This window comes from Chanos chanos, chromosome 3 (genome assembly GCF_902362185.1).
Source record: "Chanos chanos chromosome 3, fChaCha1.1, whole genome shotgun sequence".
Classification (NCBI taxonomy): Eukaryota; Metazoa; Chordata; class Actinopteri; order Gonorynchiformes; family Chanidae; genus Chanos; species Chanos chanos.
The window spans coordinates 11,004,075-11,020,912 of record NC_044497.1 but is presented as its reverse complement, the minus strand read 5'-3'; the positions used below and the strand labels follow the sequence as shown (position 1 = coordinate 11,020,912).

Genomic DNA, 16,838 nt, shown 5'->3' with positions numbered 1-16,838 from the left:
CTGCACTTACGTTTATTTTCTCGATCGAGAGGCATCTTAAGCTCTTTCTTAAATTTTCATTTCTGTCTATATTTCTTGCAATTTAATGCGGTGAATTAGCAGATTTAACTAAATATTTGAAAACAGGAACATAATTAAGAAAAATTAGAAGTAATTGCCAAAGGATACAAGACTAGTAAAACTGTAATCATTTACGACCGAATTAAAATGGCATCAGTGGTTTGGTTACGGCTCCATGCCAGAAACTTGAGGGTTTCTGAGTTGAATCCCAGGTGGAACAAGTTCTTCAAAGGGTGCTACAACATGACACTCCTGTGGTTAAAAAATGGAGGTGTATACAGTGTAAAAGCCTACCTCCGTATGTTCCTCAGCTAATGTGCTCCTTGCTATTCTGGGAGCAGAGCACCTGACCAATGAGGAAAAAACATTAAAAATATAAGCAAGGTAATGTCTTACAGTGAAAGTAATACACACATACTTATAATGCTCTGTTAAAGATGAGTCCTTGGCCAGGCCAATTTAAACAATTTATCTGGCCCATGTTAACAAAAGTGAAATGAATGATGACATCACACACCCCATCTAATGAGGGAGACATTATGACTGCAGTCACACACTGAGCATAGTCTAGCGTGCCACTGTTTTCCCAGTGCTATGAAAGCTCTCAAATATTCACCATGACAACACCAAGAAACAGGAAAAGTTACATTCCACCCTTCCTTTCTCTAAGTGTTATACGGGTAAACAATCAAAGGTTTGACAGAGAAGGGGAGGAGATCTGGGCCATGCTGTTCTATTTGAATTCTGTCATATGTAACATGCACACATGTTTACACTTGCACTGATCACTTATGTAACTGCAGTTACAATGATCTTATGAACATGATCAGCATCCGATCCATTTAAAGCCTCTGGAGTACTGAACTAGTGAATTAATCAATGAACAAGTGAACAAAAAAGATATTTTTTTACCAAATTAGTTTTAGCTGCTCACTTATGACTTTGCTAGATAGCAGCCGTTGCAGTCCTATGAACAGCTTGTTTGCTAAATATCTAAAACTGGTGTCATTTGTAAATATTTCGACAAGAAAAAAGTTTACTCTGGGAGTGCTGAGCTGAGAACTGAGCTAGCACATATCCTATTATGGTAACAAATATGCACACACGGTCACATGTTCACACATTGTCTTGTTCATGTAGCAATGGAATGCATGAGAATCTCTGCTACTGTGATTTGAGTGGTTAATTCACTTTCATGCCTGCAAGAACAAACATTCACATGCTAACACTCCTCATGTCAACATTATTTGCAACTATTCACTGTCTTGCTCAGAGGTGGAACAAACAATGAAGGGTCTAAAGGCCATTGACTCATGATAAGACCTAGTGGCACGATTGACATAAACTGCAGCAACAACAATAAAAATGAGAGTCAAGCTGCCAAACAACCATTCCCAAAGAGGGATAGGTTAAATACATAAGAGTTATTGCTGAACACAGAGAAGAGCCTGCCTGAGCGATAATAAAGTATGGTTAACAATTTATCATTTACTTGACACAGCATGCCGTAAGTATCTGGGAGTGGTAACATTTTACATGTAATAAGACTCACTTTTGAAGACAGTCTCTGCTCAGAGGTGTTACATCACTGTCTGATGATTTGTTCTTCTTATTTCTTTCTTGTGGGAGCGTCAAGGAGTGAACGGAGGTGAGCTGAGGCTTCACAGTTGTTTTATTAAAATCCTCTACAAATGAACGGTGGTGATTGCTCTTGTCTTTGAGAGCTCTGTCTTGTTTACTGAACAACACTGAAACGAAACACAAGAGGAAATTCTAGTTACAATATTTCTTTAACCATTCAATATTCTGTGTAATCACATGCATACCTGCATCATAGGTATGTGCAAAATGTGTTTATGACACGTGCAAAGACCCACCACTGGTACTTTTCTTTTGGTTGGAAATGCTGAGTGACAGTTGTGTGTAGAGAGATCTCCTGGATTCAGTACCCTGAACCTTTTCAGTAGATGTTCCAGCAAGCCTTGGCTCATTCCTGTTTATGTTCTGAATTCTAGAAGCAAGCACAATGTCCATGGAAACCATGTCAGAGACAAAAAGAAGAGAAAAACATGGCTAATTAAAAGAGATTTTGTTATTGCTCAATCCAACTGATCATATCTTCACATAAAAAACAGTAAAAGCCTCTTAGTGTGAATCTTCGGTTCTAGTCCCTTCACAAAAGCCAAAACAGTGTCCTTACCATAAACCCTTAAACCGCCCTATCACCAGTCACCTTACATAACAATCAAAATTATAAATCAATAGCTGAGACTGTAAAAGCATGATCCTGGAAATGCATGAGATAGCACAACCACACCTACAGAGTGAAGGTTTACAATATTGAAAAAAAGCTCTGTAAAAGTGCTCCTTTATTAGTGTCAATATCTGTCCTGGATGATTACCATGTAAATGAGAGCACGACCTCAAGAAATACTTGTGAGGTTCATAATGCAATATTTATGTGACATGTTTCATTAATATGGTGGATGGAGTAACCTATTACACAAACCTGCCTTTTACCTCCTTCAAATAAATTCAAGAAAAATAATCTTACAGAGCTGGACAAGAGGTTCAGAAGCTGTTTCATGAAAACACTGAGATGCTACAATTTCAACACTGGGCCATATGAACAGAAAAAAACAAACAAAAAAACAGTGATCATGCCCAACAAAATTAAAGAATAACAAACAAAAAACATGCCCAAGTAGTCTACATAGTTGTCCATATTTTTTTTTACATCAACCAGAATTCATGTGTCATCTTCATCTTTTAACAGATACCTGTGCTCTGAAAAACCTCTGGACATAATAAGCTACGTCACGCTCAACGTTTCATGTGTGTCTGTTTATCTGCTTGGTTTCCAATCAATTGCATAATTGGGGTGTTGCCATCTTGTAAGCACACCCACTGGCGTTCCAGCATGATAAAAGTTACAGTTATACCTCACCTCCTTGCGTGGTAAGTCTAAATCAAAGTTTTTGTGTAGGTTTATTAAACTATGACATGTACCTACTTCATGGTGTGCAGCAAAAAGACCCCCCCCCCCATCCTCCGCCCCAAGGAACAGTAATTAACGCAGATCTATGGAAGTACCACGAAGCATGTAATAACACGTCTAATACAGCCGACCTGTGTCTTATTAAGACAATGCACCTATGTAAAATCAAGTTAAAAGATTCGGAGTGATGTTTTGTATGTCTTAGTCAATTGTTTCATAAAAAAGCAAAATGAAACACATAGGTCACTTGCCCATCAATGCAATCGTACTGTATTCCTACAACAAATGGGTCATTATATCAAATCCAAACAACCATGTTCATATAATTTAAATCGCACGTACTAAAAGAGCTATACGAAATATCTCAACTCGCCTGGTTTTCTCTGTCCCGAATACTTCAGCACTCCTGCGTCGATCAAAAAGCCTCTGAAGTTCCACGTTTGCTCTCTCTCCGCTTCTACTCGACAACTTCAAGTTCAAAGCATGTGTTGACATTATATGCTCGACTGTACCTGGAAGAGCCCGTTTGTTAACCCCCCATTAACGCCCTGAGCGCTGCGCTTATGTCGTATTTCAGAATGTCAGACTGAACTTTCCATAGCCTGAAAGACTGCTGAATAGTTTAACCCCATTCCAAAAGAGTTGGCTATAGAGGACGCTCCCGACAGCAGGCGACACTCCTGTCGTCCAGCCCAACTGGATCACAAGTTTTCATCGGATTTGCGGAAGTGGTGAAAAATGAGCCTCGTGTCTCACCTATAGCGCGACTGTAAAAATACTTAAGGATTGTAAATTACGTAAGTTTGATGTTTGCCGGGACAACCGCCTCTGTCAGTGAAATCGAAGCCTGCTTGAGAAGAAAATGTTTAATACTTGACTCTTGTTCACTTAAATTCACTCACCAAAAGCCTGAGAACTGCGTGGTCAAATATAAGAATAACTAAAAATGTATAGTCAACAGGTACTGAGCTGTATAGATTACCAACTACCTACCACAGAAGTAAGCAGCCGACCTTTAAAATCCGACAGAGGGCGCAATTAACCTTTAGAAATTGGTTTATTTTAACAGATGGCTGAATATAATTTGTAAAATGTTCAAGTTGTTCAAAAACCATCCGTCGTCCTTGCCAAACAGACAAACATAGGACATAGAAGCTGCGTACTTATTGACTGGTTTGATGAAGTGATAAACTGGAGGAAAAATAGAAGTATTAGGTTTGTTTTCAAGTGTCTGTCTATTGCACATGTTGTAACCCAAAGGAACATTTTTTTTTACCATGTTTTGTTATGTAAATTCCCGAAAACGTTGATGAGTTTGGCAGGGATAACAGCAGTGTGAGGGTGGCGCTGTAAATGACAAAAAACTGAGAACGTTAGTTGACGTCTTTATTTATGTGTTCAGGAACGTACCAGTTTTAGGAACATGCAGAGAGCTGTGGATTCACGGCATAAGCATTTTGACTGACCCTTGAGTACTAAAAAGTATTGCTGAAATCCAAGGTTATATAAATGAATAAGTAAGTAAATAAATTTTAAAAAATCGGATTTACAAAACGATCATCAAAATCTATTAACGATTTGAGATACTGAAACATGCAGTGCGTCATAACTCGAAAAACAATTCAGTAAAGTAAGCAAATAGGATTCCCTGCAACTGGAAATCTAGTGGAGTTAGCATGATTTTAAAATGCCAAGGTCTGCTCCCAACTCTTCCTCATTTTCTCCCAAGCACACTACTACACAGTTTTAGTGTTCTCCCTCAAATGTTGAAAAGAGGGGGGGTGGGGGATCAATTCTAATCAGAATCAGGAAAGCAAAAAGTGATTTCTGGGTAGGTGTTCTACCAAATTCTCTCAGGCTTAATGATGATGAAATGCTAATGTGTTTTTGTGTAGAGAGACTGGAAGCCATTAATCGCCCTTATTAACCCTCGCTAATATGGCTAAAGCACATCAACTATTAGAGCACTAGGCTCCTCGAGGGACTGTGCCCAGTTCAAATGTCTGCATGCACACAGACATGCGTACATACATGAACATTACCTGTAGTCTTCAGTCTTTTAGGGTCACTAAGCAGTCAACAAGAAATGAAAGACAAAAGACAAGAAAGAGTAAACAGAGGAAGAACAATGTTAGTTCCCATGCTGGACATATACTATTTCATAAATGAGTAATCTAAGGAATGTTCATACAACATACTGTTTTTTTTTCTTCTCCCAGCAATGATAGCTAAAAGGTAAAGATAGCTGGTTCATAAATGTTGCTAAATCCCTCTCTTGCAAACTGGTGCACAAAACTTCTGTTTCCTTCATTGTGTGTATTTTAGGCTGATACATTCCTAGCATGTCAACATTTATGCATGTTGCCATGAGAAATAACTCATTTTTCAGCTGTAAATGTCTTAATTTATGGTATAGTCTACTGTATATTTTGACAGATGAGCTAGGATGACCTGTAGATAAATCCCTAGTTTTGGTGGAGAGATGGAGAAAGAAAAGAGAAAGATTTAAGTATAAGTTGCTTGTCATCTGCTACATAAATTACCACCAATCCTTGAAAATACATTATCTCCTGGGAGAATTCTGACAAGGCCAATTCATAATTGTGAATTGATTTTTTAACCCAGGGCCACAAGAGGGAAAATCATTCAGAGCACGCATTTTAGTGGTTAGCATAATTGAGTTTTTATACCTCCAAAAAAGTAATCAGAAAATATAATCAGAAAAAAAATTTCTAGAGCCAATTTATCAACTGTATGAGAAGACAAAAAAAATCTTCTTGTGTAATCTGTGGTTTGCGATTGTGTGAGGATAACTACGAGACATTAAATTTGCGTTCAAAACTAGTTTTTTCACGAGACATGAAATACACACACACACACACACACACACACACACACACGCACACATGAAAAATAGGAAATATGAAAAATAAATGAGGCAATGTGCCTGAAAGCTTTTGAACTGCCTTTCATATTAATCAACTCCAAACTCATACAGTGTCATTTACAATAATACACTGGGAAGTTATTAAAAAGTAAATACTGATTACAGCTACTACAGGATTTACAGCAGGGACTGCCTGGGGCCAGCAGCAAGAATTGAGTGATACATACTTTTAATGTCGTTAAACAGAATATCATGTTTTCCGGTTGTGGTGTACCTCAGATGACCACAGAACGAATAACATACATTATTCTGTCAGTACCTTTCATTACGAGGAAAAGCTGAGTGAGGTCAGTTTTACGGCTCTATGAAAGTACATTAATGTAAACCTGAGGGACATTACACAGTAGCTCAAACAGTCATTGAACTGGATGGGGACCGCACAGAATCCTTTATTAATTTGAGCACTGTCCAGGCAGACCATCATTTTACAGTAAATGAGTGGAATGCACAGTGGGATAACACTGGTTTAGACAGACAGACATACAGACAGACAGACAGACAGACAGATACATAGATAGATAGATAGATAGATAGATAGATAGATAGATAGATAGATAGATAGATAGATAGATACAGGCTGGAACTGGTCACAGCTTGCTTGTGAACTTGGTTGTGTTCATTAAGCAACTAGAACAACTTCGGTAATTAATGAGGCAGTTGTTTAATTAAATACTCAAACCTGTCACTCTGTATTGCCTGGCTAAAGACAAGCCCGGGGTAGAGAGCTTGTGGCTGGTGAGTCAGAGGTTAACTATGGCAGCAGGCTGGCCACTGTATTGACTGCTGGGTAATTATGCTTAAGTGGTGACTGGCGGAGGTAAATGGCAGTAACAGATTATCTGTTTTGAAGAGATGCATTCTTAGAATCAATAAGAGTCCATTTGTGGAAATGGAGCAATTTGGGGAAAAAATACGCCTCTTTCCCTGGCTCAAACAGTATCTACTTAAGCAGTACTGCTATACTGAAACTGTCTATTTCCCTCACACTCCTACATGGTTATATAAGGAAATAAAGACAATAAGAAATAAAGAAAGATGAGAAATAATAACAGTCATGCCAAGAGATAAAAGGCAAAAAATATCTAATTCTGCGAATCTCAAGATATTAACGCGGCCAGCTGAGAATCTTTATACTGATTTTGATTACACACTGGGAATATCTCATCTTTTACTGTGCAGCAGTTAAGTCCAGATACCTTCCAACTACTCAAAACATTAATGTCCAGTGAATATGAACTAAAATAAATACATCACCATCAGCCTCAGTAGGAAACAAATGTATGTCACACACGTTTAGGGGGGGGGGGGGGGGGGGGGGGGGGGGGGGGGGAAGGAAATTTGGTTTGTCAGAGAATATATTTTTGTGTCATTTTAAAAATGTTTGTTTGCAGTGGTTCCATAGAAGCTCCGACCCTGTGGCCCATACAGTAATTACTGATTACATTGGTTGTGATGTGCGGACTCGTCATCAGCTGATGTCAGACTACTGAAAGGTACTGTGGCTTCTGAGACAGGAGGGGATGGGGGAGTTACTGACCTCTTAAAGTGATGAAGGAGAGCAGGATGGAATTGCAGCATGGGCCCGGCCCACTGGGTCTCGGAAGGGTCGTAAAAGGGACGGCTCGTTAACTGGGCACTTTCGTTTGGCTATTTTTACCTGTCTTGTGCTTATTTTCCGTCTTTTTTTTCCCCCCCTGCATTTCCTTACTCTAAAATTCTTTAGCATTTGCATGTGGAAACTTTTCACGAAATTATGGTTGAAACTTTTTTTTTTTTTTTTGTGATCGATGTTAAATTCATTATTTTTGTTCCAACCAAACCAACACTGCTTGTAGTTTCACTTTACAGAGCCAATTCACTTAGGGCAGCTATTTCGGTCAGTCAAATGAATTTACATCTATTGGTCCACTCAGTCAACCACCTTTCCCTTGGAGGCAGGCTTTAATTGTTCTGCTATGGTGTTCTGCTATGGTGTTCTGCTATGGTATGGATCACAGATCTGTCCTAACCAGCCTGTGTGAAATGTGCATTATAGGTCACTAATCCTCATGGAATGCAATAGGAACCCATAATAACAATATCCAAGAGGAGAATTATGTGAAAGGATGATACGGGTCAATTATCAGTGGACCTTGTGAGCGATTGGAACAGGAAAGACATTCTGGCCCAGCTTCCCCATACATCTGAATTCAGTGGCTCTAGAGGAACTTTAATGGATGTCTGTTACATCGTCTTAATGTTCTCTCAATCTCACATTGCCTTGCTGCAGTCCTTAATCCAATCAGAGGAGAAGCAGCATTCATTTATCCAGCAAGGCTTCAGGAGCCCCTCATTTATCCTGGGTGAGTTTAACCAGGGCTAGGCGTCTCCGTCTTGCTCTGAATCTCCCAGGGTGTCATTTCTCACAGTGTACAGATCATTCTCTTAAGTCCCCTCAGAGACTTCCATTCCTTCAGCCAAGAGAATGGGAAGAAAGGGGTTATGGAAAAGGCCAAGACAATATGTCAATGAAATTTTTTATCTGTCAATATTCAAAGATATATTGCTGTCCAAGAGAAGTTGATTTGCACATATGACAGTCCTTCATACTCTGAGGTTCCATTTCATAGTTCTATATACAGACTCACGGAAAAATCTGAATGAATCTCAAGGATTAATATTTCATTTTCACACAAGAACTAAGAGAAATGGTTTTTCATTCGTTTCACCAGTCAAATAGATTAAAATGATGTGTCTTAGAATGACACTGAAATTAGAATTTTTAACAGCTAAGAGTAACATGTCACATTCCTGCTTCTCATTCAGTAGGCTCAAGGTTTCCCAATACAAGCTGAAGCCAACAAAACAGCCCGCTAGACAACCAGCCTACCGATTACAAATCATGAACAAATCTACAGACAAACCAAATACATCAAGAGCAAATGTTGATTAGCTCTAGAATCCAACGCATTTTAACGATCACTGGAACCAGCTCCAACAGCATGGTTTTCCCCCCTTTTTAGATCCCGGTCCCTCTGTCCGTTACAGTGACAAAAAAGACATTACTGTCTGCTAAAGGTCAAAGGTTAAAGGTCATGACCTCCTCAGGTGGCGACATGGTGTTGTTTCTCTTAATGGTCCTCTTTCTCTGACACCACAGGCGGTCTTCAGACAGGCCCCGGTTGTCTCTGTGGATTTAAAAATTTGTCAGTGTCTCAGACTGGGCGTCTCTTGGTGATAAATGTGTCACCAAAAGATGTAAATGTATTTAAGCGCAATCTCTTGAAAAGGTTCACGGTAGGCCCTCAATAATATCAATAATATCTCTCCCCATATCATCGCCTTTTGTGGCCTCCATTTCATCAGAGTAGAACAATTCAAATATAAATATAATGGTGAGTTTTCTTTTATTTCTTTTACAGCTGATAACACAGATATAAGGTACCCTTAAAATTTAAACACCACTCACCATTAAGCAATGACTCAGTGTGATGGACTGAATACAACTCGTGGGACATTGCTGGGTCTGCAGAAAAAGAAAAAGAAAAATGTATAAAGGGTATTCCTGGCATGCCTCTCCACAGACTGACGAAGATGATGATGATGATGATGATGATGAGGATGATAATCATGATGGAGTGGATCTTACCGACGGTGATTCTTCTGGCTGGAATAGTGGACTGGGCCCATTGTCAAGCCTGCAACATCAGCACTGTCCTATTCACCTACACCAGTTAAGGGCCCGATTTCTGCAAGCTTGACTTTTCCCTGGGTAAGCAGCATGCATTCAGCTCTCTCCTTTTTTTTTGGTCATTACCCGACATTTCCTTTCTCTTTCACCGATGCCAGCGCCACGTCTCTTTAATGTCCCTCTCGATGATGGTTCCTGTAACAATGCTGCAGCTGCCTTTTTTATTGATAATGTGTCTCAGAAAACTTGTGTGACGTTATCGAACTCTTGAGAAACCGAATGACATTTGCTGCGAGGAAATAACGGATCAATATTGAACAGCAAACTAAGTAATAACATCTCTGTGTCGATGCATATCATACAAGCGTTAAGGCTCTCTGCATCGGCATGGCTCCACATTACAAGAGGACTGGATCAATCTGTACACAAAACAAGCTTCTCTCATTGACAACGTAATTGGCTATCATACCGAAGGAAGCGTGAGAGAACAATTTGAAAATTTTCCACAGATATTTATCTCATGATCCAGATTCACACTGAGGGGTTCCGGTTTAAGAGAGAGAACAACTTTGCCATAATACAGAAAGAGTACGTTGAATTTTTAGTATGAGAGTAGGGGACATAAGTGAGGGATTTGAGATAATATTTATTGTGGGAATCCTGTAGATGGATAGTGCATAGTAGCACAAATCATAGGATGATATGCATCATTTTATCTTTTCTTTTCCATGTCTTTGAAAACCAGGGAGTTGAAACACTGTTGTTGAGTGAATTCAGCGCACACTTGTGTAAGCGTCACTATTTGCGCCCTACAGTTTTATAATTTCATCCTCGAAATACAAAGAAACCATCAAACACACGACGAATCCTTCCAATCTTATCTGTGATAATAGTACCTCAGATATGGATTTTGAAACGTGTCTTAGGCTTAATAATACAGGTTGGGGAAACGGGGGTTACATCTGCGCTCTGTTCGATTAGATGCGGTGGAAACTTGCCAGTCGCGAGGGGGAGATCATTAAAATCGAACAACTGAGAGCGGTCGCCTGTGACACAGACTCACACAGCACTGCGTGGAGAGACACGAGTCTTTTTGGCTCTCCAAATCAAGGGGCGTTTTGCAACTGAGCAAGTGTCAGAGAAGCAAGGGGTAAACCATGTCAACCACCGAAACTGACAAGCACAGTGATAGCAAATAAACAGAAACAAAAAACGGTCGACGGGCTGAAGAAAGCTCTCTTTTTTTGCGCGCTTTTCTTTTCCTTACTCTTTCACTAAAACTGTCACAGAGATACCCGAAGATGCGTACAGATCCGATAGCGCTACGGATTCTATGCGGGTTGACGGTCTTCATCTCAGGCACCCACAGCGCAAGAGTTGTCAGCGGTAAGTTCAATGAACTACTATTGTCAAACTTCGCTCATATTAAAGCACAATAACATAATGCGTTACTTTAACATATTGAAACAGCTATTGAATGATGAGCAATAGTGTGATAAGAAAGTGATTTTGACCATTTAAAATTTCTGTCAAACAGACCATATTTCAAATACGACATTCGATTCTGAACAATGATATTGGATAACATGTCACGTTTTTCTCTGCTGCTGTTATTAAGAGAATAACCACAGCTTTCATGAGTGACTTCAAACTAAATGAACAGAACAATAGAGGCAGTGTTGAGAATCAAGATCGTTTCTAATGGAGATGTTTATTATATTTGCTCCAGACATTCGGTCCTCCTGCGACATAATCATTACAGAAAGATTTAACAGTGTTGTACTAGCATTTTACTCAGTTCGTTTCCGGAAAAAAGAGACAGAGACCAGATAATGATAATACAAGGGGCAGATAATTTGTCAAGATTATATCATCAATGAGTAACCACTTGACTTTACTTATAACTACAGGTATTCTCAACAGAAACATACATAAACACACAAAAAATCAGTATATGAGAAAAATGATTTTTTTTAAGAGCTAATTTCTTTGAATAAAAGAGTATATCCAGTTTGTTTTAATTCTGCCTCAAAATTCTGGCTCAATTAGACCCTAACAGAAATAAACTGTGTGTATGTACATGTGTGTGCAGGTGTGTATTCGATATTCTAGTGAGTTCGTATATCATTTATTTGTGAGTTGCTTTGGCTTAACGTACTCTGCAGTTTTCTGGGCAAAATATCATGTATAACATCAAACAGTAATAGTAACAACCTCACAAGCAAAACATGTACCCAAATCCCAAAGAACAATGTGCTTGAAACACATGAGACAGATTGTTGCTGTTGAGCAATTTCTGGCAGGTGACAAGACTTTTGAGGTTCAGGAAGAAAGTACAAAAATAGACCCAAACAGGGTTATTGAAGATGAAGTTGTATGTGAAAAAACAGGGATTTATGCAGGGAGAAAGCTGAGTGTACGTGTGCTGGAGGGCAGGATGAGAAGAGGAAGGAAATTGGGGTTGAAATTGCTGAGTCCAGTCCTCCCTGCACAGACCCGACCCATTACTGGACCTAAAGTGATGATAGTGCAGATCTGGACCAGGCAATTATTTAAAGTACCTCCTGGCCAATGAGCTAATGTTATTATTAGACTTTTAATAGTCTGTGTATTAATCACAGATATCTTTCTATGTTATGGACACTGACCAGAGTATCGAAGATACTTAATGGCATCTCTTCAGTTTATGGTTTTCCCAAAATATGAGCACTCTTTGACTGTCAGCCACTTCTGGAGTTTTACGAGTCATTTTCCAGAGTGACCAGAAATAATGTCCGAGAGTGAAATGTTTTTTATGGCTGGGGAAGGTGCTAAAATTACACTTTTGTGTAAATGTAGGTTCTTGTTTGCGAATACTTCATAGTTTGTGAAATGTATTTGTATGGAAATGTATCTTTGTTTGTGACTCAATAATGAGGTAACCACTTGTCAGGCTTTGTCTGGAGTGTTGTAGCTGTGTGATTGATTATAGTATATTTGATGGGGAATTATCCTCGACTAACATGACTGTCTTATCTTGGACACTGGCCAGAACTGAGGAGGGAGTAATAAATTACCTCCTGGATGCTGCATAATGCAGTGTCCTACTGTGAGATTATTGTGTCTAAAAAAATCCATAGCAGACATGTGGTTAAAGTTGTGGACATTGAGCAATTGACATTTATAGAATAGTATTAGGAATTTGAATCATTTTATGTGATTATATGTTTGATATGCTGTAATGCAAATAGTATACAACTTATAAGCATTATTATTTGCTCTGAGAAAAGACAGTGATAAGTGTAGCTGGTTAAAAAACTGGTTTTAAATCCAAGTGGAGAAATATTGAATTCATTCTCTAGTACTTATCTCTCAGGTCAGACAGTGTGTCAGGGAAGTCCGGAGCATCCCTGCTATAAGATTGCCTACTTCAGAGACATGACGAGTCGTGTGGCCTTCTCGGAGGCTCAGCAGGCGTGCGAGATGGACGGAGGATCTCTGCTTAGCGTGGAGAACGCGGCCGAGCAACGGCTCATCGAGCGACTCTTACAAGAGCTTAGTTCCACCTCCTCCAGCTCTCCCACCGGCTCCGGCATCGCCGACGGAGACTTCTGGATCGGACTGACCCGCGCGGACAGCGAGAGCAACCAGGAGCCCGGTGGCTTCACCTCCTGCCCGGATCTGTACAGATGGACAGATGGCAGTGTCTCTCAGTTCAGGTGAGAACAGATGAAAAATGAATGGCTCAACGATTCTGCATGTTTATGTTTATTCATGAGCCCTGGAGGATGTGCAGGTCTGCACCTTTGAATAATTTGTATCAAACAGGAACTGGTACTTTGACGAACCGTCCTGCGGTGGTGAGGCCTGTGTCGTCATGTATCATCAACCGACTGCTCTCCACGGACTGGGTGGCCCTTATCTCTACCAGTGGAACGATGACAGATGCAACATGAAGCATAATTTCATCTGCAAATACGAGCCAGGTAAACTGTCACGCCGTTTTATCCTCTGGAAAAAGTCCTTCAGTGTGACATATTTGGTCATATGCATCTCTCTACTTTGTTTTTTTTGTGTTCTTGTGCAGAGAGTCACTTGGTTAAAGAACAGGGAGACAGACCTGATGGACATGATGGTGGTGAGTGGGAAGCTAATTTGCTGTCTGTCATTTAGACAGCTGGCTCAGAGCTGCGTGAACTGAAGAAGTGGTAGTTAGTGCATAGTACTGTAATCTGATGCCGGTGATGAGATGTAATTTACAAGTATATCGCACTGATAGGTATAAACTGCTCAGAGGCGTTAATGAAGACTTTTCAAGTGCTGTAATGCTTTGCAGATCTTTCATCAGATCAGTTAGATGAGAGCAAACCACCTGCTGTCAATGAAGATGACACGCATCATGTTTTGGTCGCGGGACCATCAGGTAACCATTTATGGAATGACACTTAAATGTGGAGTTAATTGTTATATCTTTAAAAGTTGATTGACTGCATATCTAAACTTGTAGGTATGCTGCTGATTTATGTGATCATACCAACCATCCCTCTTCTGCTGCTGATCCTAGTGGCCTCAGGGACCTGCTGTTTCCAGATGTTGACCAAGAGGTGACTAAATAACATACACTCTATCATCAATGGAAATCTGAACTATGAATAGTATGAAAACAAATGGAGTTTCATAATATCTGCACAACTGGAATATTTGCACATGGGATTATAAGACTTTATAGAATTTTCATCCAATACACATACATATTTATATGCAGACATATATATGTGCGTGCACACACACACACACACACACACATAGACACACACACGCACACATCCTTTTGTATTGATCAGTGAATCAGCCTGAGAAGAGTATCTCTTCTGATGAACTCTAATGCTTTTACTGTGATGAATTAATTTGTTTGTAAGTGTTCCTGGGAACACATCTTACTTAGGAATAATCGCAGAGCTTACACAGGCATTTTTATTGTATGGATTTGGCATAGTGGCACTGGCTGTCTCATGCCATTCGTCACACTGGTAGAGCTTACTGTTGCATTACGCCACACTGGCAGCGTATGACCAGTCTCAGTCTGCTTCAACTTCACTCCCCATAAATATCTGGAGCTTGAGGCTTCACGCTGACGGAAATGCTGAAGCAAGCTTTTCCCTTGTATCTTCAACACCCCCCCCTTGCCCCTTGCCCTCCAATCCCCCTCCCCCAACTGTGCTCGAATTTAAGGCAAGCCCCTTAACCTGTGGCTTTGGCGGGCAGGGCATTACGCACTGCTTATTTGGGTAATTTATTGTGTTTATTAAACTCCTAGCTCTTTCAGAGTGATGTCTTTTTAACATATTTTCAATCACTGACTGGGACTAAGGCTCCTCAGACAATACATTTAATCATGGCTTTGGCTCAGTGTGCATCTTGCGCTAAAAGGATTATTGGAGCACGTTCAAGCCCGCTGCTTTAAACGCTTTCAGCTCTTAACAAAAGCGCGACTCCTGTTATACAGTGTTTGCAACTTGTACTCGTGACACAATACGATAATCAGAAGAAATGACAGCCTGAATGATGAAAGATTTAACGGCCTTTCGTTTGCTTCCGTGCTATTATTTACAGAATGGCTTTTTATCACCACACGTCAGGAGAGAACATATGCACACATTAAATATGCACAGTGACACTACTACATTTATATTTGAAGAAAAAGAAAACAGAATTGAATATAACAGAATCAATTCATGTAACTGTTGACAGGAACAGTCACTAATTTATATTTGAAACTTTTTTTTTTTTGTAAAGCAAAACACGGACAAAAACAAACGCGAACCAGTCGACTCTCTGGATCTCCAAGACCCCGAAATCAGACAGTGCCATGGAAGTTTAGATCGATCACCTGTCCAATCAGCTTTGACTCTTCTAGACACGGCCGCTTCTCTGCTTCTAAACGGACGGAACACTGCTCTCTGCTTTTTTCTTCTTCTTCTTTTTTTTTTTACGTCGTTCAGTCTTTTCGCGTGTCAGCACAGTGGTGTTTGTCATTGTATCATCAGTAACCGTTCTTACACAGAATACCGAATATATCGATGTTAAAATAATAACGAGCCAATATTTACAGCTTGTATTGTCACTGCCACTAGAGTTTCTCTTCCATCAGTTCTGACACGCCTTTCACTCTTCGCTCTCCTTTCTTTCTTCCACGTTCTTTCTCAATCCTGCTTTATCCTTCCCTATGTCTTTCCCTCTTAATCTCACGGTCGGGCCTGAGAGAGCAGCACAGTTGCTGTGAATTACAGTGAGTTTCTAGGGGAGTGCCACCGCTAATTGGCATCAAACACAGAGAGTGATTAAATTACAGTAATTAAGATGGGTACAAGTGGGAGTCAGATAAAAAGAGGAATTTAGACTCCCTGCCGATGTAGAATAAAGTTATGCTGTTTGAAGATTTACAAAATGAAAAACTGACTAAATTAATTAATCTTTAATTAAACCGTTCAGGACCAGTAGAGAGCAAAACTGAAAATAGAACTGCTTCAGTTAAAATCAAATTCTCAGAAACAAAATATTAAAAATATCTTTTGGTAAGATGTCTTTTGTTATTACGCCTCTCTGTGCCTCTCTCTCTCCCTGCTAAAGATGATTCATGTTGTTTCTCAGTATGAATCCCAGTTGGATTGAGCGGGAAACACTTTTTACCTTTAGGATTTTGAGTTTGCTCTTCCTCTTTAACAGAATTTCTCATGTGGTGCAAATTAGGATTTGTTTCACATTTACCATTCACTGCTATTCATTCAGCTGATGCTTTTATTCAAAACGGCTTGAAACTGAGGCAAAATACAATGCAATCGTCATGGTATTTGATAAATGCTAAATAAAGACAGATTACTTATAGTCTTCAAATGGTCAGTTAGACTGTTACAGAAACAGAAATGCGACTGTGAAAAAATCTTGAAGCACTAAAGCAAATGAATAAATATCTTGCTTAGGAAAGACTGCAACATTAGCCACTATTGTACATGCAGGTTTTGCATGTTTGGCCACCCTTCTTGATAAACAATGTCTATGTTTCAAACACTGAGCACCTATAACTTCTCAAAATCTGCAAAAATAGCTCCTAAAAATGTAACATGACATACAATTTAGCAGCTGTGTCCAGTGATAGAATTCATACAATATAATATTGAAATATT

At 39.6% G+C, this 16,838-nt stretch overlaps 1 protein-coding gene across 1 annotated transcript; it reads left to right on the top strand.

Annotated features, from left to right (window-relative positions):
• The first annotated feature begins 10,976 nt into the window (after positions 1-10,976).
• On the top strand, positions 10,977-15,535 carry chodl (chondrolectin). Its single transcript, XM_030770077.1, has 7 exons — positions 10,977-11,061; positions 13,031-13,373; positions 13,483-13,640; positions 13,742-13,792; positions 13,991-14,077; positions 14,162-14,258; positions 15,451-15,535. The coding sequence occupies exons 1-7, from the start codon at positions 10,977-10,979 to the stop codon at positions 15,533-15,535; spliced, it is 906 nt and encodes a 301-aa protein (XP_030625937.1).
• The last annotated feature ends 1,303 nt before the right edge of the window (positions 15,536-16,838 follow it).